At 48.3% G+C, this 21,148-nt stretch overlaps 1 protein-coding gene across 1 annotated transcript; it reads left to right on the forward strand.

Moving 5' to 3' along the window:
- Positions 1-298: 298 nt before the first annotated feature.
- Positions 299-21,148, forward strand: PM20D1 (peptidase M20 domain containing 1). The gene is made up of 13 exons (XM_024751104.1): positions 299-596; positions 3,380-3,466; positions 5,336-5,568; positions 6,017-6,103; positions 7,340-7,473; positions 7,773-7,892; positions 8,668-8,743; positions 9,116-9,177; positions 9,420-9,498; positions 11,507-11,578; positions 16,776-16,944; positions 19,078-19,177; positions 20,398-21,148. Exons 1-13 carry the CDS (start codon positions 422-424, stop codon positions 20,519-20,521), a joined length of 1,518 nt encoding a protein of 505 aa, XP_024606872.1. The 5' UTR covers positions 299-421; the 3' UTR covers positions 20,522-21,148.

Raw genomic sequence — 21,148 nt, forward strand, 5'->3', positions numbered from 1 at the left:
GTAGTCAAGCCCTAAGCTTCAGAGGAAGCAAGAAGTAGATAAAGGTCTGATTAACTTTGTTCATTTATTTGCCTTTTCCCCCTTTTATTTGGTCTGTTGTCATCTAGAAAGGGATTTACGAGTATCTCAAAGCAGAAGATCAAGTGCAGGCAAGACCTTGCACTAACTTGCCTGGAACCCTACGCTACGAGCTACAGGGCGAGAAACCACAACCCCCAAAAGGCCTTGCGGGCCTGGGGCGGGGCCGTACCGTGGATTGGTTGTCCTGCATCCCCAGGCAAGGGATGATTGGCCAGCCCTGGGAATGGAGTGAGACTAAGGCAGTTGCGGGAATTAGAGCAGTGACAGGCCGAAGATCGCCGTCTGGCTATTTAGGTCCAAACTCCAGCCCGCCGACTGGCAGCGAGGAATTGAGAGGAACATGGCTCGGCCGTACGTTTGCCTGCTGGCCCTGGCGGCTGTGCTACTGCTAGGTATCGCCGCCGTCTCCAGATCGAAGGGCCTGCGGGGCAAGGGCCAGGGGCATCAGAGGGCGCCGCGAATCCCTTCTCAGTTCAGCCAAGAGGAGCGCGTCGCAATGAAGGAGGCTCTGAAAGGTGAACCTGGGTCCCCTTCACCACTTATTCTCATACATAGGTCGCTGTCTCCTCGGGCCAACCCGCGACTCCCTTCTACCGCCACAGAGGTCGGCTACTCGAGCTCGAGCTCCGCAACACCCCACCGCCGAGCCCTGGCCCCATTCACGGCACCTCGTGCCCGGCTTGGGGAGCCCATTCTTCTCCTAGACCTGGCTTCTGGGGACTCCAGCGTTCCCAGCCTACCCTGGAAGCTTCAACTTTGCCCTTATCCACACTACCACACCCCCACCTCTGCTTGCCTGGAGCACGGGGGTTGGCCACAATCTGATCTCTTTTGGAAGAGGTGGCTGCCAGTGTGTCAGGGGGTCATCACTGCCTTGGGGAGGACGGGGCAGGGCAAAGAATCCCTCCAATTCCTGCGTGAAATCTCTGGCCCCACCCCTGCTGGAGGTTGGACTGAATACCCTCCTCCCTCATTTGGGGGGTGTTGCCACATCACTGCCCAGCTCCTCTGACTGCCCCCTTGAATTCAGGCCGGGGGTACTGATCACTGCCAATGTAGGACTTGCTGGAAGATGGGGATTCTTGCCCCTCTCCAGGTCTCCTCCTTAGGTGAAGTGATAAAGGAAGGGTCTAATGTCTTTTTAAATGGCACAATTTTAGGGATCTGAGGGTGCAGTCCCTTAACCTGACACTGGAGGGGACCCCCTAAACTCTTCCCCCCACACTCGAGGTTTCTGTGTGGAGGGGGAGCAGGGAGATCTAAGCTGTGGTGTGAAAGGGTAGGGAGAGATGCTGGGGGTGAGGGTGCTGTGTTCTAGACCCCCCATATTATCCCAGTATCCCCTGCCCCCCTTCCCTCACCCCATGCCCCCAGTTCTGTGGCAAATCCAGATTGTGAAAATGTACAATAAATGTGTAATGAGTAAAAAAAAAAATACAACAGCTTTTAACCTTTGAGAGTTTTCACTTGTTAAATCACTTAAGACTAAATGATCTGAATCTTATCTACAGATGAGGGAAATTGAAGTTTAGGTCAGTTAAATGATCTTCCCCAGCACCCCGCACCTTGGAGTAAGCACTGGGTGACAACATCTAGTGCCTGTAGTTTCTAGATGGCTCCAAAAAGAGGTGTGGGAGTGTTGCCGGGGTGTGAGCGTTCCTAATTTCTTCTCCTAAAGGACATCTCTCCCCTAGACCGCAAACCAAGGCTAAAGATTTATTTACCTTCCCAATCTGCGTTTTCCAGGAGAAAAGAAGAAAGTTTCTGTTGAGTGCTAGATCCTGTGGTTTAATGAGATCCTTCCTCACCATTGGGCTTAACGCCAGTCTTTTCCCTTCCATTAAGTGATGGATTAAAAGGAACTGCCGGGCTTCCCTGGTGGCGCAGTGGTTGAGAGTCCGCCTGCCGATGCAGGGGACGCGGGTTCGTGCCCCGGTCCGGGAAGATCCCACATGCCGCGGAGCGGCTGGGCCTGTGGGCCATGGCCGCTGAGCCTGGGCGTCCGGAGCCTGTGCTCCGCAGCGGGAGAGGCCACAGCAGTGAGAGGCCTGCGTACTGCAAAAAAAAAAAAAAGGAACTGCCTACACAAACGTGCCGGCAGATGCAAAAGCTAACCCTCATTGTTAAAGATAAATTGTGTTTGTGCTGGAGCGATAGGCCTGGGACGCAGAGCAGGGCTTTCCCAAAGCATCATAGTATAAATAGTTCTCTGAAGGGCATTGGGCAGCAGCTCACCAGAGTCTCCCTGCACAGAAGAAAGCAAAAGCTAGATTAGAACCTAAAAAAGGGGCCTCATAGCAACATGGCTTAGAATGCTGAGCAGGGGACAAAACACCTGAGTTCAGAACTTGAGTCTGCCTCTCAATCTCATGTAGGCAGTTTTAGTCTTTTTGAACCTTGGCTTCCCCACCTAGGTGGGAGGCTATGGCGCAGGGTTGACTCTTAGCAAAACTGAGTACAGAAGTCAGAGGCCCTCCCTTGACATCAAGCTGCCCTGGGTGCATTTGTTCCCAGTGTTTTCGGACAGCCATCTAATCAAATAATTTCATGATCCATGTGTTTCTGCGCCCCTCCTCCCCCTCCCACCTCCGCTGTTTGTATTTGATAGTGGAACTCTTTAAGAATGTAAAGCCTTCACCAAGGGATCAACCTAGTGGCAACTCAGCAACTGAGACTTCCGGGTAGAGTGGATGAGATTGTTTATGACTGAAGAACTTGTTTGGGAGCTTCTAAATCCACCCCTTCCCAGGCATCATGTGCCCCAAAAGCTGGCCTTGGCTGAGAGAACAGTGAGACTGGATGAGCCAGTCTAAGAGGAATAAGCCTACTCTCTGTACAGAAAAGCACACAAAGCTTCATTCTTGTAGGGACCCAGGACAGCGGGCTCCTTAGATTCATTGAAGGGATGGTGGCTTCAGAGGCAGAGTGAGACCTTAGAAGCAATTTATAGCAGCTTCCCACGCAGGGTCAGGATATAAAATCTACTCCTGTCTGACCTCCCCCACCCCATCCCATCTTGGACTTTATTTTCCTTTAAGAAACATATTAGCCTAAATAAATTCAAAGAACTTGAGTTTAAATCCCAGTTCTACTGCTTGTTTCTGGACAGTCTTGAGCAGCTCACCTAACGCCTGTAAGCTTGTTTCCTCAGTTTCGAATAAGGGAAAACGACAGTGCCTACGTCAAAGGATTGTATTGCCCTCCACAATAAGATAATGAATGCAAGAGAACTTTTTATGTACAGAGGGCTGTGGAAAAATCAATGGTTGTTATTATCTTCCATCTCTGACTCTGATAGGTGCCATCCAGATTCCAACAGTGTCTTTCAGCCCCGAGGAGCTCAACACGACAGCCCTGGCTGAGTTTGGAGAATACATTCATAAAGGTCAGCCACAAACTGTGCAAAAGGGGTAGGAGAGGTAGCGCTGGAGATGCGGTGCTATTATAAAGTGATAGAGAAGTTTAATTTGTGACTGACCACAGGCAACCTAATTTGTATGGGCCTCTTTTGACCAAAGTTTGTACATAGTGGGGAGCGATAGAAGGGAGAGTCCAGGAGTTAGAGTGGACACAGAGTAGAGACTATAGATTTGCCCTTTGAAGAACCAAGGCACATAGCTGTTTGGTTGGAGTTTGAACTCTCCCAATCTTTGCCCTAAATATGTCAGTCAATAAATATAATCTAATCAAAAGGTAGGACTAGGAATTCCTTCTCCCATAGTTGCCAGAACTATGCTCCATGCTCCTCCCACCCCTATCTCCATACACATACCTACAGCCCACACATGTGCACATCCCACCTACCCAAGCCCTACTCCAGATTCATTACTAACACGTTTCTGAGCTTCTAGGCAGTCGACAGCTTTGAACTATCACATCAGTCCTCTCCCCTTACCCCACTGCCCATGAGCTAAAGAAATATGGGTCAACAGAAAAAAGGAGACTTGGAGCTCCCCCTCCCCATAGAAAAAGCTCATGGAAAGTAGTGAGGCCACTTTCCTAAATCAAATAAAAAACAGCCCCCCTCAAGTCTCAGGCGGGAGGGGCTGGCAAAGGCACAGCAAGTAGCCCCCTCTCTAACACTCTGGGGACGGGTGGATCTGGGATCAATCCAGCAGGCTGAAAGTCTTCACTAAATAGGAGATAAAAATCAGGAAAGAAATGTACAGTAAGAGTAGACTAGATAAGCTGGCTGACAAGAAAAAAGCATGTCTTCATTTTTGTTTGTTTGTTTGGTTGGTTGGTTTTAGGTATCCACAGAGGTATATATGGATTCTTCCAACACAGCCCAGAGGGAGATCAAAGTTCTTTCTCCCATGTTTCTAAGGCCGCCTGTGTTAATACTTATCTATAACCAGAATAGTTGACCCTGGGAACACCCACACCTGCACACAAAATTGTGGTCATATGCTAGACAGAATAATCTTTTATCTCCGTATAACACAAACATTAAAAGTATTGTTTTGTAAAAGAAAGCTATCTCTGATTTTTTAATATATATATAGTGGTCATGTTTGGTTCCAAGTAATTTGGATACTGGGGCCTATTATATTTAAAATTTAACATAGTCTTCATCTCCGTCATCCTGTAACGTGTATTTGTGACAACATTAGAGGTCAGACCAAGCCAGATCTTGAGCTCTTATCTGTCATAAGGGTGGGGTCTTGATATGCAGGTTATTACACAGTAATAGCACATTATAATATAGGGAAGAGGTATTTCAGAGATTGGGCAAATCAGGAATCAGACTGGCTTTGTACCAGAAGGCTTCCTAAAGGAGGCTGCCTGTTTTAAATATAACACAAACATTAAAAGTATTGTTTTGTAAAAGAAAACTATCTCTGATTTTTTAATATATATATATAGTGGTCATGTTTGGTTCCAAGTAATTTGGATACTGGGGCCTATTATATTTAAAATTTAACATAGTCTTCATCTCCGTCATCCTGTAACGTGTATTTGTGACAACATTAGAGGTCAGACCAAGCCAGATCTTGAGCTCTTATCTGTCATAAGGGTGGGGTCTTGATATGCAGGTTATTACACAGTAATAGCACATTATAATATAGGGAAGAGGTATTTCAGAGATTGGGCAAATCAGGAATCAGACTGGCTTTGTACCAGAAGGCTTCCTAAAGGAGGCTGCCTGTTTTAAAGGGAAAAGAAAAAAGCAGGAAGAATCAAATGGTAGGAAAACCAAAGGCAATTGTTGAATCTGGCTTTCTCTCATTGCTTTTCATCTCTCTGCTTCTAGTCTTTCCTACTGTGTTCAAAACCAGCTTTATCCGGCATGAAGCTGTGGGAGAGTACAGCCACCTGTTCACTGTCCAAGGCTCGGACCCCAGCCTGCAGCCCTACATGCTCCTCGCTCACATTGATGTGGTGCCTGCCCCTGACGAAGGCTGGGACGTGCCCCCATTTTCTGGGTTGGAGAGTGATGGCTTCATCTATGGTCGAGGCACACTGGACAACAAGAACTCTCTTATGGTCTTGAAACGCTAAGTTCCCTCTGCCTTGGAGTCCTAAAGATTAACCCAGGAGGGGGGTGCTTGGCTAACCCCTGGGAGGCAGGAGGCTATGGTAGAAAGAACCTTGGCTTCAGGATACCTCGGTTCCAGTCATCAGTTTGTCACTTCCCTAGGCCCCGATTTCTCAAGTGTGAAATAGGGATTAGAGTAGATGATCCCCAGGTACCCTTTCAGCTCTGACATTGATAAATTTATGCTTTTCTCTAGGTGGTAAAAGTTTCATGCAAAGCTCTGCTTCCCTACATCCCATCCCCGGGACCATTTTAATTTGTTCTCTCCAAAGAGAGTCTATCACATCCTAGTTCCATCAGCCCTATTGCCAGCAGCCAAATGTCTCTGATGCCCCGTTGGTGCCACACCTTAGAGAATAAGCCTTTCTCCTCTTCCATTGTCCTTCTGTCCCCCAGGCAATCCTGCAGGCCTTGGAGCTTCTGCTGATCAGAAACTACATCCCCCGAAGATCTTTCTTCATTGCTCTGGGCCATGACGAGGAGGTAGAACCCCTTCATCCTATACCTATCTCTGGGTCCCCTATTGGGGGAGGGAGTATGCTTCACCCTGGTCTGGTTTGCTCCCCGGCTGCACTGTCTCCAGGATATGGCGTGGTAATTTGCCAACTTCTCTTGTATCTGTCGCCAGAAATATCTAAGGACTTTGACCAAAATGCAGATGTCTGGGCTCTGTGCCATAGATCCAAATTTGTTGTTTTTTAAAGACTTTTTTTTTTTTTTGTGGTACGCGGGCCCCCCACCGCTGCGGCCTCTCCCGCCGCGCAGGCCCAGTGGCCACGGCCCACGGGCCCAGCCGCTCCGCGGCATGTGGGATCCTCCCGGACCGGGACACAAACCCGTGCCCCCTGCATCGGCAGGCGGACCCTCAACCACTGCGCCACCAGGGAACCTAAGACTTTTTTTTCTTAAGAGAAGTTTTAGGTTCACAGCAGAAATGAGAAGATACAGAGATTTCCCTTATTTGCAAGAATGCACAGCCTCCGCCAGTATCAACATCCCCCACCAGAGTGGTACGTTAGTTACAAATGATGAACCTACACATCATAATCACCCAAAGCTATAGTTTACATTAGGGTTCACTCTTGGTGTTGTACATTCTATGGGTTTGGACAAATGTATAATAACATATATGGTATCATTATGGTGTCATACATATTTTCACTGCCCTAAGAAGCCTCTGTGTTCTGCCAATTCATCCCTCTCTCCTTCCCCCAAACCCTGGCAACCACTGATCTTTTTACTGTCTCTCTAATTTTGTCTTTTCTAGAATGTTATATAGTTGGAATTATACAGTATATAGTCTTTCCAGATTGGCTTCTTTCACTTAGTGATATGCATAGATCTGAATTTTTAACAAACTCCCTGGTAATACCTGAGGCAGGCACGTAATCCATCAGCTACACCTAGAGGACTGGTGTGATGGGAAGAGAAATAACAGGGAGATCAACGAATGTGTTTTATTGCCACTTACTTTGACCCTGGGCAAATCACCTCCCACTCTGGGTCCCAGTTTCTTCACTTGTGAAATGAGGGGCGTTGGGCCCTTCCAGCTCTGACACTCCAGGATTCTGTGAGGCAGGATTGTCAAGGGCCCTGCCCCCCAGGAAGGAGCCTGGGTAGGGAGGCTCTGGAGCCCCCAGCTATGCTGAATGTGTCTCTGTGAGCTACCTCTGGAGGTCAGGCTGAGAAGGACTGTGGCTCTGGGTTCAATGTCTGCAGGTATCAGGGGTAAATGGGGCTCAGAAGATCTCAGCCCTCCTACAGGCAAGGGGCATCCAGCTAGCCTTCATTGTGGATGAGGGGAGCTCCATCTTGGATGGTTTCATTCCCAACCTCCAGAAGCCCTTTGCCATGTGAGTAAAGCACCCCAGCCCCCAGCTTGGAAGGTGTTCTCACCCCATTAGAGTTGACCTCAGCCTGGTGTCTCTAGACCATGCGAAACAACTCTTTATTTTACTCCTCTTGCTTTAATCACCCCGATCTTTGACCAGGTCTGGGCTTCCCTTTCCCTTCCTCCTCTAGAGTACATTTTGTTAAGCAGCATGAAGCTGACCTCCTGGCCCACCAGACACTGCACAGATGGGCCTGGGGCCTATGGGATCATTCAGGGTGGGAGGAGGTCAGGAGGGCCCTCTCTGACCCTCTCCTACAGGGTTTCAGTCTCCGAGAAGGGTGCAATTGACCTCATGCTGCAAGTAAACATGACTCCAGGCCATTCTTCAGCTCCTCCAAAGGAAACAAGCATTGGCATCCTCGCAGCTGCTGTCAGCCGGTAAGCAATTCCTGGCCCTGCTCCCTTGCCAGACTCAGGCTGGAAGACCTGGCATTTTCCCACTCTGAGTTTGAGGAAGCTAAGCTTCTTGTCCTGAAGCTGGGCTGAGAAGCCGCCATGGGGGCTGCGGGAAGTACAGTGGGTTAGACATCAGAAGAGGATCTATCCATTACGGCAAGTAAGGACCAGCAGACAAAAGCTAGGTTAGGTAGCTGGAATAGTCCAAAGTCCAGGCCTGAAGTTAGAGCTCACAAGCTGGAAAAGAACTGTCTAAATTCTCCACCTGCCCTGGCAAGATAACTAAGGTAAATAAAGGCTGCTGGCTGTGGGTCTGGGCCTGTAACAGCAGAGCTTACCTCTGGCCAGTTTTCTTGCAGAGTGGGAAGAGGAATTATATTCATTCAGTTAAATATTTAACTATCTACCATGTTCAAAACTTTGTAGCCAGTGATGGGCATACAGACAGTCCCTTTCCTCTAGGAACTCAACAGTTAGCGGAAGAGACTGACAATTTGGCTGCAGTGTGGTAGGTGCAATGAGACTGGGGGTGCCTATCTTGGACTTGGTAGACAGGGACGCTCCTGCTGGTGGAGCAGAGGTAGCCCCACTTGTGCTCTGAGATCTTGGAACGGTTGGATTGGTGGAGGTGATGGGGAGGTGAGTGGGAGGCCTCCTGGCCAGGCCTGTTGAAACATCCTATCTCTCTCCTTCTCTTCAGACTCTGCTGGTCTTAGACTGAGTTGAGTGAGTCTTGAGAGCTCCATTTCTCTTCCAGACTGGAGCAGACACCAATGCCGAACATGTTTGGAGGCGGGCCATTCAAGATGGCATTGCAGCAGCTGGCAAACGAGGTATGAGAAGGAGTCTCGCAGACCCCTTGTCAGCTGTGGAAGAGGAAGAAAGGGTGGCGGAGAAGTTGCCTTTCGAGTAATAAAGGAGCCCTACTGCTGACCAGTGCTCTGCCCGTTCTCCCCTGTTCCCAGCCTGTGGCTGAGCCCAGGACGCAGGGATCCAGCTTGTTCTTTGGGGCTGTTGGCGCTCAGGCTGAGAACCTGAGACCTAACACCGGGCAGCCTGAGGGAGCTGGTTCCCACTCATCCTTGAGGCTACTGCCAAGTGCCCTCAAGGCAGATCCAAAGTAGGGAGAGACACAGGCCCCAGAACAGTGAGCCTGTTATGCTGACCCCTCTGAAATCCTGCTGACCTGCTGCTTTCCCTTTCAGTTCCCTTTCCCGACCAACATAGTCCTGAGCAACCTGTGGCTATTTCAGCCCCTTGTAAGCAGGTAAAGTTTTATCTTTCTGCCCCTCATATCCCCCACCCCAAACCTACCCACTTCCCAGTCCCCTCTCTTTGGCTTAACTGGGCCTGACTAACCATCCCTCAGCCACCAGACACTACATCTAATTCGTACATAGGACATCCCTCCTTGTCTTAAAGATCTCCAAGGTTCAGGAAAGGGGGTAGTCCAACAACCCATTCTTTCTTTCCATTATACAATGTCTTACCTTAGTCCTTCTGCTTTAGGTTGATGGAGAGGAATTACATAACCAATGCGTTGGTCAGGACCACCACAGCACTCACCATGTTCAATGCAGGGGTCAAGGTAACACCACCTGGTTCCTCCCACACACCCCTCCATCCCTTGTCTTTATCTCCTGGCTTCTCCTTCCTTCTCTGGTTACAATTTGAATAGTAGGAAGGCCCAGCGCTGAACTGTCCTGTGTCATCAGATGGGTAAGCCTCAAGAGCAAGGGTTCTAAGCTGACGTCTACAAACTCCATGAAATTGCTGGCCAAGTTTCATATATGTGCATTTCAGGGGCCCCCCTCAGGTTCTCTGGGTCTGTACCCCTTCAAAAAAACAACCATTACGCTGGTGTGAAGAGGCATTATTTGGCAGTTAATTCTTGTGACCTATACTCATTCAACATGTAACATATTAATTTAGCATTTTGGTCACATAGGCTTAAAGATTCCCAACCTCCCTACCACCTTTTTATTATTCTTCCTCATATTTTGGAAGATTTATTCACCTCACAAATTTAATGAATGATGAATATATTTTCCCCTAGTGTTACCCTGAATTGAATGAGAGAAACTCACCTGCCATTTAAAAAATCTATAACATTTGTGATATACATAACACTTAAAATACATACACTGTCATTCCCCAAAATACAGTAAATATTGGGTGGCCTTTGCAAACGTAAATTCTATGAGGTTTACTTTTTTTTTTTGGCCACGCAGCGAGGCTTGTGGGATCCTAGTTCCCCGACCAGGGATCAAACCCCGGGCCCTCAGCAGTGAGAGCACAGAGTCCTAACCACTGGACCACCAGGAAACTCCCGAGGTTTACATTTTATAGAAATAAGTTTCAGGTGAACCAATACTTTGATAATTTTTTTTCCAAGAACTACTTTTCAGCAAATTGGTCTCCTTCCAGTTGGACCAGCCACTAAGGGGCTTGTCTGTTTGAACTAGCCACGCTAGCTCGCCTGGGCTGAGGCCTTTCTGAAATCTGGAAAGGAGTTAGACCATTCCAATTTCTACCAGTACCACCAGCACACATTCAAGGAGCACCATTCACCTAGAATACAGTGTGGCCTTGTGGAGCCCTGGTACTGTGCAGCCCGGGTTGAGTGTAAGTGAATGGTGCCTCAGAATTCACTCCTGACGTAACTGTGTGTGTCAGCCAGGCCCGAGTGTGTCTGGCGTGTCAGCCAGGCCCGGGCTGGCTTCACCAGCTGCCTAGAGAGTTCACCAAAATAACAGTACTGTGTCCTTGCATTTGAATGGTGTTTTTATCTGTCCAGAATACTTTCACATTTGTTATTCCATTTGGTCCTCCTCACAGAGGATTATTGCCCCAATTGCCAATTGAAAGACAGAGACACAAAGAGGTTGTCATTATTCAAAATCACATGGCTAATTTATAACAGCCAGTTCTCCTGTCCCTAGCCTGGTGCTTTTTTTGCACCATACCAGTTCAAAGAAAGATAGGCAATTGGGGAATCTGTTCTCTCGCGGGCTCTGGGGAAAAATTCCCTCCATAGCTTAACTCTCTTCTCCAATTAGTCTTGGATTTTTCCTGGTCAAACAGAGAACAGAGTCAAATTTTGCAGCTGGATGTGGGAAATCACCGTCACCGTCACCACCACCGTTATCATGGTCAACCCCCTGAGGGCCATGATGGGGCCTCAGATGCTCTGGGTGCCCTATCCTGAGTAAGGACTAACGCTGACCGCTGCAAAAGTGTCCTGGGTGCCCTGGGAAAGAGCACACACAGAAGACTGCCTGTGGCACTGCATGGGGCCAAAGCAGAGGTGTCCGTGCGCTCCCAGAGAAAGCAGTCTTTCTCTGAGCATCTCTCTGTGACCCCCTCCAGGACCAAGAAGCATGAAAGTCTGGCCTGAAGCAGAGACACACCTCTAGCATTGAACACATGTCAAGGGCCCAAAGAAGACAGGGGCTGACTGAAAAAATTAAGCCTTGGATTTTTCAATCAAATCAGCTTCCTCTCCCCTTGCAGGTGGTAGTTGGCACTTCCTGGGCAGGGGTCAGGTGTGGGGGGCTTGAGGTCGGCTCAGCCAGGATTTGTGGGTCTCTCTCTAGGTGAATGTCATCCCCCCTGTGGCCCAGGCCACCGTCAACTTCCGAATTCACCCTGCACAGACAGTCCAGGAGGTACGTACCATGTGTTCCTGACAACTGAGTCAGCATCAGTGAGATGTGTCTGTCGGGACTGGGGTGGAGCCGCAATCCCAGGGCTGGCCCAGGCTCTCATTTGTTCAGTGATTTTTCAAAGGCTTCCTATGTGCCAGGTGCTTGGCTGGGATAGGAGATCTCTGGCTTGGGGGAACTTGGAGTCTGGGGGTGGGAGATGAATGATAATAATAAGCGACAAATAGGAAGTGATAACAATAGTAGCAAACACAGGCAGTGAACTTTCTGTGCTCTTGGCACTGTTCTCAGGTAGACACATACTCATTTAATCCCTACAACCACTCTATGAGGTAGGAAATATATTATCCTCATTTAACAGGGAAAACAGAGACACAGATAAACGGAGGAGGTAAATAACATGCCCAGGATTATACATCCAGCACTAGTTCCGGAGTCTGTGCTTTTAGCCACTACACTACACTTGGATTATAACAAATAGGGCTGAACAAATTACCACAGGACCAGTGCAAAGAAGGGGGCTGATGCTACCTCTGAGGATCAAGAAAGTCTTTTGTGATCACTAGAAATCTGAACTGGGACTTAAAGACAAATAGGACTTTGCTAGAAGTAAGACATTCAGAATACAGCTAAAATAAAGTCTAAAGAGTTGGATAACTTGGGGGAGAAGTAATGGAAGATGAAAATGGAGTTGTCGTTTGGGGATCAAGGCCTCGTATGCCACGCCGAGGAGTTTGGGCTCTAATCTGTGGACAAAAGGGAACTGTCAGAGGTCTTCAAACAGGGCTGTGATAGACTCAGATTCTTTTTTAGGGAGACAGTGCTAGTGGTGATGCTGAGGAAGCCCTGGAGTAAGAAGAAACAGTTAAGCTGTTGCAACATCTCAGGCAGTGGGTATAGAGGTTTGAACTAAGGCTGTGGTCATGGGGTGAAGAAGGTACCCACCAGAGGTGGGTGTGAGAGTTGGGTTCAGCAGGTCGCTGTGTGTAATGGATGTGGGGTGAGTGAAAGGCAGGACGGCCCCACGGTTTTAAACCTGGGTAGTTGGCCAGGTGCTGACGCCTTTAACCAAGATTGGGAATTCAGGAAGAAGAGCAAGTTCACAGAGAAATAGAAGGGTTTAGAAATTTGAGAAGCTTCTAATATATTAATAGGCAAGTATAAATACCTCAGATCTAGAGAAAGAATGAACTAGAGATAGAGGCTGGAGTATTATTAATTGAAACCTCTACAGCCAATAAAATCCCGTGGGAAGGGTGTGTGAAGTCTGGAGAGAAGAGGGTTGCGGACAGCGCCTTGCAATGTTCTGCTATGAATATCAATTTTAAAATTATAAAAGTGAATGTATAATAGCAAACCGTGATGAGTGCTATGAGGAAAGGGGGCTGGGTGCTATCACAGAATATAGCAAGGAACCAGACCTTGTCTGTGGGGTCAGGCAAGGCTTCCCTAAGGATGTGATATTTGAACTGAAAGCTAAAGGGTGAAAAGAAATACACAGAATGTTTGACATCTGTAGGAAAGGCTAGCTTATTTAAACATCAGGTTCAGCTAAAAAGAATTTCGAAGGTAAATCTGATCCTTCTGAAAAGGATCAAAAAAAGCAATGTAACAACTGTCAGATGAATGCTATGTTCCAGGATTAAACAAGGTAAGGGTCAGGTCATCAAGGGTCTGCCACATTTAGACTTCTGTGGTCCTTTCTCCCTGCGGCCTTCCCTACAGAGGAGGTTGTGTGTCCTCACACAGGGTGGGAGGCACACCCCTCATTGCAGGGGTTGGGGGGATGAGTTGACAGCCAGCCCAGAGTCACCCAGCATTGGCAGGGATCTGGGACAGTGTAAGCCCTGGGCTCTGCTGCTTTTCATCCAGTGCCAACCTTTGTCCTCTCCCTGGGGACTCATGGGACCAGGAAATCACTGAATTCCCCTCACTGAGCTGCTTTCCACCAGTTTTTTTTCCATCCTCATTCCAACTCCATGCCCTTTCCACGGGCTGTTTTCCACCAGCTGGGGCTTTCATCTCCCCAGGTTCTGGCACTCTTCCCTCCTCTCCAGTCCCCTGCCACAGTGGCCTTCCTTCCCGGCCTATCTCGTGAAATCTCCGGAATCCTTAGGCCCATCCTGCTCACCTGCCCCAGGGAGGAATGCAAAGCCCCTGTCATCCCAAAAGCACGCAGCACCTCTTTGTCCTGGTCACTCCTCTCCCTCGTGCCCCAATTCCATGCATCAGGGACACTCCCTGCTGGTCTGAGGGCCGAGGGTGCAGAGCCTTGCGCTGGATCCGATGGAAACATAAATGGCTCCCAGAGCCCTCTTCCTCCATCTTTAGCTGGTCTCTCCCACGTCGTGGATGTAGATAGGTCTCCGGCACCCATCTGTGCGGAACAAGCGCCTTCAGAAATGTAACAGCCTTCCATGTAGAAAGGAAAGTTTATTCTGCATGGGCCTCAGGGAGTAGAAATAAGGCCACTGGGAGATACTTCAGGGAGACCCCACTTAAAGGAGAGTTTTGGAGTATGGCACCTTGGATGGTAATGAGCTTCTCAGAGGCTGGATGTCCACCTATCTAGAGTGTTTTACAGAAAATTCCTGTCTTCCTTCATTGATTCATTCACCAAGTGTTTATTGAGTGGCCACTATGGGCTAGACATTCTTCCAAGCACTTGGGAAAATGGTGAACAAGCCAAGATTCCCATTCTAAAGGGGCTTAGGTGCTAGTGGGTAGAGACAGCAGTAAGCAAGCCATCAAACTGAAACCCAAGAAGGAGCAAAGACCTGGGGGCAGCATTCAGGCAGCAAGAGCACAGGCCTCTAATCTCAACAGAGATGAAATCCTGCTGATGTGTCTTGTGCTATTTTATCCTGTGGACTCTACAGAATCTTTAAAAAATAAATAAAAAGAGGTGGGGGGGAGGTTAGATGCTACAGGAAGCCATATCTCAGTTCATTATTAGGAAGACATTCATAACAGGGTTGTTCAAAGGTGGAATATATTAAAACACGTGACGGTGAGCTTTCCGCCCCTGGAAATATTCAAGGACAAGCTGATGACAGCCTGTCACAGACGATCTAATGAACAGCCTTTCAGTAGGATAGAAGCTGGTCTTGCTAACTCTAAAAGACCTTACCAATTTTAAGTACACATTGTCCTTGCCTTCAACGAATTTATCATTCACTTGAGAGGAAAATACAGCTTCGCATAAAATAGAAGAGAGCTCAGAGAAATGAGGGGTCAATGTGCTCTACAGTGACCCTTGAGGTCCCTCTTACCATTGATGAGTCCCTTCTCTTAGTCCCATCCTTGTGCCTCTGATTATTGCCCAGGGTGGTCCCTCCATTCTAAACAGGCAAATAACAGCTAACATACATGGAGTGCCAGGAACCAGCCTAAGCACGTTACATATATTCCGGTAGTGGTAACAACCACCTTACCAGGTAGGTGCTACTATTATCCTCCTGTTAACAGATGAGCAAGCTGAGGCACAGAGGTTAAGCAGCTTGCCGAACATCACACAGCAGTAAGTGGCTGTCTGTGGCACAAAGTTTGGTGTTACTCCTCAGTTTTTGTACATGCCCCTCTCCATGCTCAGACTGCCTCTTGCCTCTTCTCCATCGGTTTCGTATCCTTCCTTCAAATCCTGGCTCAAAATTCATACCACAAAGGAATCCATCTTAAATGAACACCACCCTCTTGCTGGCTCTGCTCCACGCCACCTCAACCTGTAGGTACTTTGGAAGCAGTAAAGCATCATCCCTGTGAAGTCAGACCACGTTCAGATACCCAGCCCAGCAATACTAACGGGATAAACCTTGGCAAGCTCCTTAATGAGACAACTCCCATTATTATTTTTATTGGTTCACATCTTTTAAAATGTGTGTATCCAACATTCATTGCATGCCTTTTATGTTCTTCGTACTGGAAATATAGAAATGAGGTGTTTGGGTCAGGACCTATCCTAACAGCTGGTGGGAAACCTTGTGCTCATTGAGGGTGGTCCAATCTGTGCGCCGTCTTCTATTTCTGGAGGCAGGAACCTTAAAGTAAGTTGGGACAGGGAGCAGCAGACACTTCTGGGGATGACTTCAGGAACCTTTCCAATGGGTCAAGAATATATCCAGACTATATATTAATTGTTGTAGCAGAGTATTAGGGACATAAGTGCTAGAGTGAAAATAAGCTCTGACAAGTGAGTTGGCTCCTACCCCTAATCCAACAGCAGGGAATTTGGTTTGCTTTAAATGGTGGTTTCTAAGCCAGAATTAGGAACCCTCATTTTCTTCCCAGACTCAGCTCATAGCATGCTTCTAGGGGACAGTGACCTAAAAGTGGTCCTCTTGAGATAATGCCCCCCAGTTATGAGACAGACACCCCCCTTTCTAGGGCAGAGATGGTTCTAAAACAACTGCTGATCAGATGGGTTGAGACTACTGCTGGGGCTTTCCCTGGGTGGCTGAGTGGGCTTGGGCGGCCACCCTAAGTCAGCTGCCTGGTCCATTCCCACATGGCTCCACGGGACCTGATCCTCAGGGTCTGGTATACATCCTGCCTGGGACCAGGACTTTTGCTGAGTTCAGCTCTAGTCATTTCAGACTGAATTTTCTAGAAGCTTCCTCAGGTTCCTTCCTGAGGAAAGGAGGCACAGAGAGAAAACTTGACTACCAGTCCCCCAACTCCTGACTTCTTGTCTGTTGAGCTCATCTTCCTGGCTCCAGTGCAGTTGGTTTCAAAGAGGAAGCAGGGATGCCCAGAGAGAAGAAAGAAAGAAAGTATATGACCCTGTCACCATCTGTCAGAGACTCTCCCAGGCTGAAGTGAGGTCATCACATCTATCCCCCTCTCTCGAGATGGTTGAGATTTCCACTGTGCTGTCTCTTCTACATTTTCACCCAGCCCATGGTTCTCAACCCAAGGGAAAGGACCCAATTTCCTGATTTTCCAATCCCCCACCTGCCTCGTGGCTGTTAAGGCAACCTCCCAAACATTTAACCTAAATCTACCATGCTGTAGATTTCCAGGAATACCAGCCCTTCTATCTCCTACAACCAGTCGGCTGAAATTGAGGTCCCAGTGCCAAAATGAGTCTCCTCTGTAAACTCCAGGGCTCTGCCTTGCTGGAGAGAAATCAAGACTGTTTAAATTCATACAGTACTTGGATGGCAGATTAATAAATCGAACTCCCTTTGTTTCTTCCCTCAAGGTCCTAAAACTAGCCAAGGACATTGTGGCTGATGACCGGATCCAGTTCCACGTGTTGAATGCCTTTGACCCCCTGCCTGTCAGCCCCTCTGATGATCAGGCCTTGGGCTACCAGCTGCTCCGCCAGACCATACAGTCTGTCTTCCCGGAAGTCAACATTGTTGCCCCAGGTAATGACTTCATCAGCTGTGGCTGGGGGCGGGGGGCTGGAACTGTATCCTGTCTAACATCCACTGCCCCACCCCCACCCCAGCTGTTCAGCCTGGAAACAGCTGGCTGCTTCCTCTCCTGAAGGGGCTGGAGCTGTATTTTCCCCTCTGAGTAGAAGTGAAAAAGCAAACAGGAAAGGATCAGAAACAATAAATTAGGTCAGCCAAGCCTGGGTCCTTGCTTAACCTAGGCCAGCCAGTCTGGCATGGAGGAGAGGATCAGCTCCGATTCCCCCTCCTCTGGAGGAGCCACAGAGGGGGCCAGGTTCCCCATCTGGTTCTGATCCACTCTAGGATAGCAGTTCAGCAACAGAGCTCAAAATCCTCAGCCCAGAAACTCCTCCTGGCTGTACCACCTGAATTAACCCCCTTCACCTCTCCCGGTAGCAGCGCCGCTACACCCCTTTCCCAGTTTTCTGGCGTACCTTCCAAGTTTATGCTGTATAGACGGTGGTTCTCAAATTTAACAGGAGAAGAGGATCACCTAGGGAATTTATTAAAATGCAGATTACCTGGACCCACTCCCAAGGATTCAGGTTAACCAGCTCTGGAGAAGACCCCGGAATCTGCCTTTTTAACAAATACCCCAGGGGATTCTGACACCGGAATGATGACTGACCACAGTTTGAGAATCTGTGGTCTGTGATGTGAGGAAGAGATGCTCTAATGTGAAGACCTGTGTTCACTTTCCTTTTATCTAGCTTTAATCATGGATCCTCTCATTTTCTAAGCTAATATTAATACTTAGGACCTGCCCCTGGGCTAGGCATGGGCCCTTAAAGAGATTACAGTGAAATCCTGCACCCATAAGCTCCTCGGGTGTGGGGGAAAAGAGCAGCCTTGTTTTTTAATCAACTTCAATCAGATCCACTCCTCAGAAATTCAACCTCAGACATTATTGAAGCCTCCAAGCACCACCACCACCACCTGAATCAGGCCCTTGGGGTCTTATACGACAGCATAGCATCAGGATCCCTTAGTCCGTGGTCATCGGTCCTTGTGGTTGCCTCTGAGACATCCATTGTCCTGGCCACAAGGTCACTTCAGGTTGCAGATTTCCTCGGATTCCCTGGCCTGTCTAGGGGGTGAGATCTTTGACTCTAGACCCAAGAACATACCCTGAATATACCCTCTGAGATTTGCCACCTGCTTGGACTCCTGCCACAGAGCAGGGCCTGGGTCCCCACCACCTAGGAACCCTGGCTTGCACACTCCCAGATTCTCCTCTCTTGGCCCTCAAAGGCTCCCTATCTTACCCTCTCCTTTCTGGGGTACCTGCCATAATCCCATCAACAGAGTTGGGCTTTTACAGAATAAAGATAGGCAGGCATCAACTAGCAGAAATCCCCAAAGCCAGGAACTGTGAAGGGGCTGATTATCCATTTAAAACCAGGAGTGGAAAGTAGAACAAAACACAAATTACCATCCCAGATCATCCCACCACACTTTAACTGATGTTCCAGGAGGTCTTTTTTCAAAGAACACTCCTACTGGGGAATGGGGTGACCTGCTACCTTCAGGAGAGTGGGACACTGGAGAGTATCCTGGTACTTTCCAAACCTGAAGTTTGACTCTAGGAAGACAGAGTCATCCTTCAGAGGACAAGAATAACAGGAAATTATGTTCTACTTGAAGAAGATTGCATTTTATAGCAGTAAAATTCCCCCAGAGAGTGTTTATTTCTGACCTGGGTGATATACAAGAAAACTCAGGCAATAAGGAAGATGTACTTAGATTTCTGGATATCTAGATTTCTAGAGTAACCTGGCTATGGGTATGAAATGATGCTGTTGGCCTCCATGGTCATCACGGAGAGAGGGCACTTTGGACCATTCAAGGGATGTCTCATTTGGACCATTCATGGGATGCCTTTGGGAAGATATCCCATGTTCCTGGCTGCAGTGGTGTTTTAGAAAGGTTTTGAGAATGGGTAGCCTGAAGGACAAAAATTCATAGCCTCAGCCTTCCAAGGAAGGGCCAGACATCTTCTGTGGTGACACAGGGGTCCCAATTTCCCAGGTAGCCCACCTGCCACCACTTCCTTGGCTTGGCTGCTCACATAAAGCCCCATTCCTCTTGATTCTTCCTTTCTAGGTACTTGTATTGGCAACACAGACAGCAGACACTATACGAACCTTACCACTGGCATCTACCGGTTCAACCCCATCTACCTGCAGCCTCAGAGCTTCAGCAGGTGAGTGAATGGAACAGGTTTGGACAGCTTGGTGGAGAGAGGAGATACATCTGACCTGTCCCTTTCCCACGCCGTTCTTCTGACAGTCCACAGAATGGGAGAAACCCAGGGTTTGCACAAACTAAAATAAAGATATTATGGAACCCAACTGGCCAATTTTCCTGAGCACCAGAGTCTTGCCACTCCCCAGAATGAGTGGGAATTGGTGACTGTTTTCAGGGATGGAGATAATCAGATGACCGGAGAGAACCTGGAAGAATTAGGACCCTTGAGCGCTAATCCCACCTCTTCCTCCCTTTGAGAGAGTGCTTCCCCTCTGGATCTCATTTTCTCCCCCAAGAGGGGGTACTCCAGAGTTCTCAATTTCCAGTCAGTGAAATGCAGACACATTTGAGGTCAAAGGTGGGCTTGTGCTTTGAATTCTCAAAAGAAAGCACAGTGTAGGGGTCTGAGACCTACGCACTAATTTCAACTACTGCATGTGAATTACTACTTTGTGGGTTCTTTGGCAAATTTTTAGTCCTGGGGTATGGGGGGACGATTGCCATTTACCTCTCTGCTCTTCACCATATCCAGCTCCGATTTCCTCATCATAAGTCAGTTGCCAATAAAACAAAAATATTTCAATATGAGCTTAAGAACAGATTTCATGGGGGGGTGTTCATTTTTTAATGGGGGTAGGGGAAGGTAGCTATTCTTTATTTCCTTTGATCTTTGAGGTTACATGTGTGGTTATGTTGTGTTGTGTTGAGGCAGGTTGTGGGCATCGGATCTGGAGGTGAGGTTCTAGGTGAAGTAGAGAATCCATAGGTACCCTGGGCAGTTGCCCTCCCTATCCACTTGTGCCCCTAGTAATGTGGGGTGGGGGGTGGCTGGCTTAGACGTAAGTCTAGCTGGAATTCTGGCCTTAGAATTAAAAGATAACTTTCCCTCAGAGGAGAAATTATCAAATGGATTCCAGAGCAGGAGATGATTTGCAGTCCCCAGGAGTTTATTATTATCTGCCCCCACTGTTCTTCGCCATGGACACGGATCCTGGAGAGATGACCAACATGTCACATGAAACCTCGCTTCCTACAAAGGGCTGCTCCCACCTTGCCCACTTCCTACCCCTGGAGGGTCAAAGGCCAATGGCTTCAGGGGATGTAGGGTGGGGAGTGCTCTGTAATAACACTTGTACTAGAACAATGGACTCTCCCCCCCAAATCTCTTTCCCTCAGCATCCACGGAATCAATGAGAAAATCTCAGTCCAAGCCTACAAGACCCAGGTGAAATTCATCTTCGAGTTCATCCAGAACGCTGACGCAGACCCAAGGCCAGTTCCTCACCTGCACGAACTGTGAGGTTGGGGAGCCACAGCTGGATCAGGGATGGCTGATGCTAGGCCAGGACTAACCCAAGGGGGAAGCCAGTGTTGATGAAACTTTGGGTCAAAGTCACATCATAATGACCTCACCCACCTGCCTTGCTCACTCCTAAACTCACTCAACACTCAAGAACAAGGCCAGGGAGAAGGGGAAGGCCAGCAGGAGCCCCGCTTCTCCCTTCCTCCCGGCAACTCCATCGCTCAGCCGACCGGCATTTACTGCCTTCTTGTCACTACTTTAGAAGGTCTCTGGCCTGTCTGTCTCACCCTGGTGATTTAACTGCTCCTTGTTAAGTCCTGACTGAACAAATGCAGATTTGAAAAATATCAACCAGATTTGACCTTCTACAAGTGTTTAATTTAGGGCACGCTCGTTGGGCTGCCTTTTCCAGGGCTTATATGTTTCTTCTTGCTGTAATTTCCTTTCCTCCCCCAGCCCCCGCCCCATCTTCTTGGATTGTTTAGCCGGCTCTTCATCTCTCCTCTCCTGCCCCTGCATCCCTCCCCTTATCCTCCCTTTTATTCTACCCCTGGAGGAAGACTTAGTCAAACTATGATACTCCCATAATTGCCACAACAATTGGTCAAATAAAATGTTCTATGC

Source organism: Neophocaena asiaeorientalis, unplaced genomic scaffold (genome assembly GCF_003031525.2).
Source record: "Neophocaena asiaeorientalis asiaeorientalis breed wild unplaced genomic scaffold, Neophocaena_asiaeorientalis_V1.1 scaffold67, whole genome shotgun sequence".
Classification (NCBI taxonomy): domain Eukaryota; kingdom Metazoa; phylum Chordata; class Mammalia; order Artiodactyla; family Phocoenidae; genus Neophocaena; species Neophocaena asiaeorientalis.

What these genes read in the sequence shown, in the direction of transcription:
- PM20D1 (XM_024751104.1), top strand. Translation starts at nt 422, where the DNA reads ATGGCTCGGCCGTACGTTTGCCTGCTGGCCCTGGCGGCTGTGCTACTG. An exon ending in CTCCAGAAGCCCTTTGCCAT is followed by an intron (nt 7,474 to 7,772) that starts GTGAGTAAAGCA and finishes CCTCTCCTACAG; the next exon opens with GGTTTCAGTCTCCGAGAAGG. An exon ending in CTGCACAGACAGTCCAGGAG is followed by an intron (nt 11,579 to 16,775) that starts GTACGTACCATG and finishes TCTTCCCTCAAG; the next exon opens with GTCCTAAAACTAGCCAAGGA.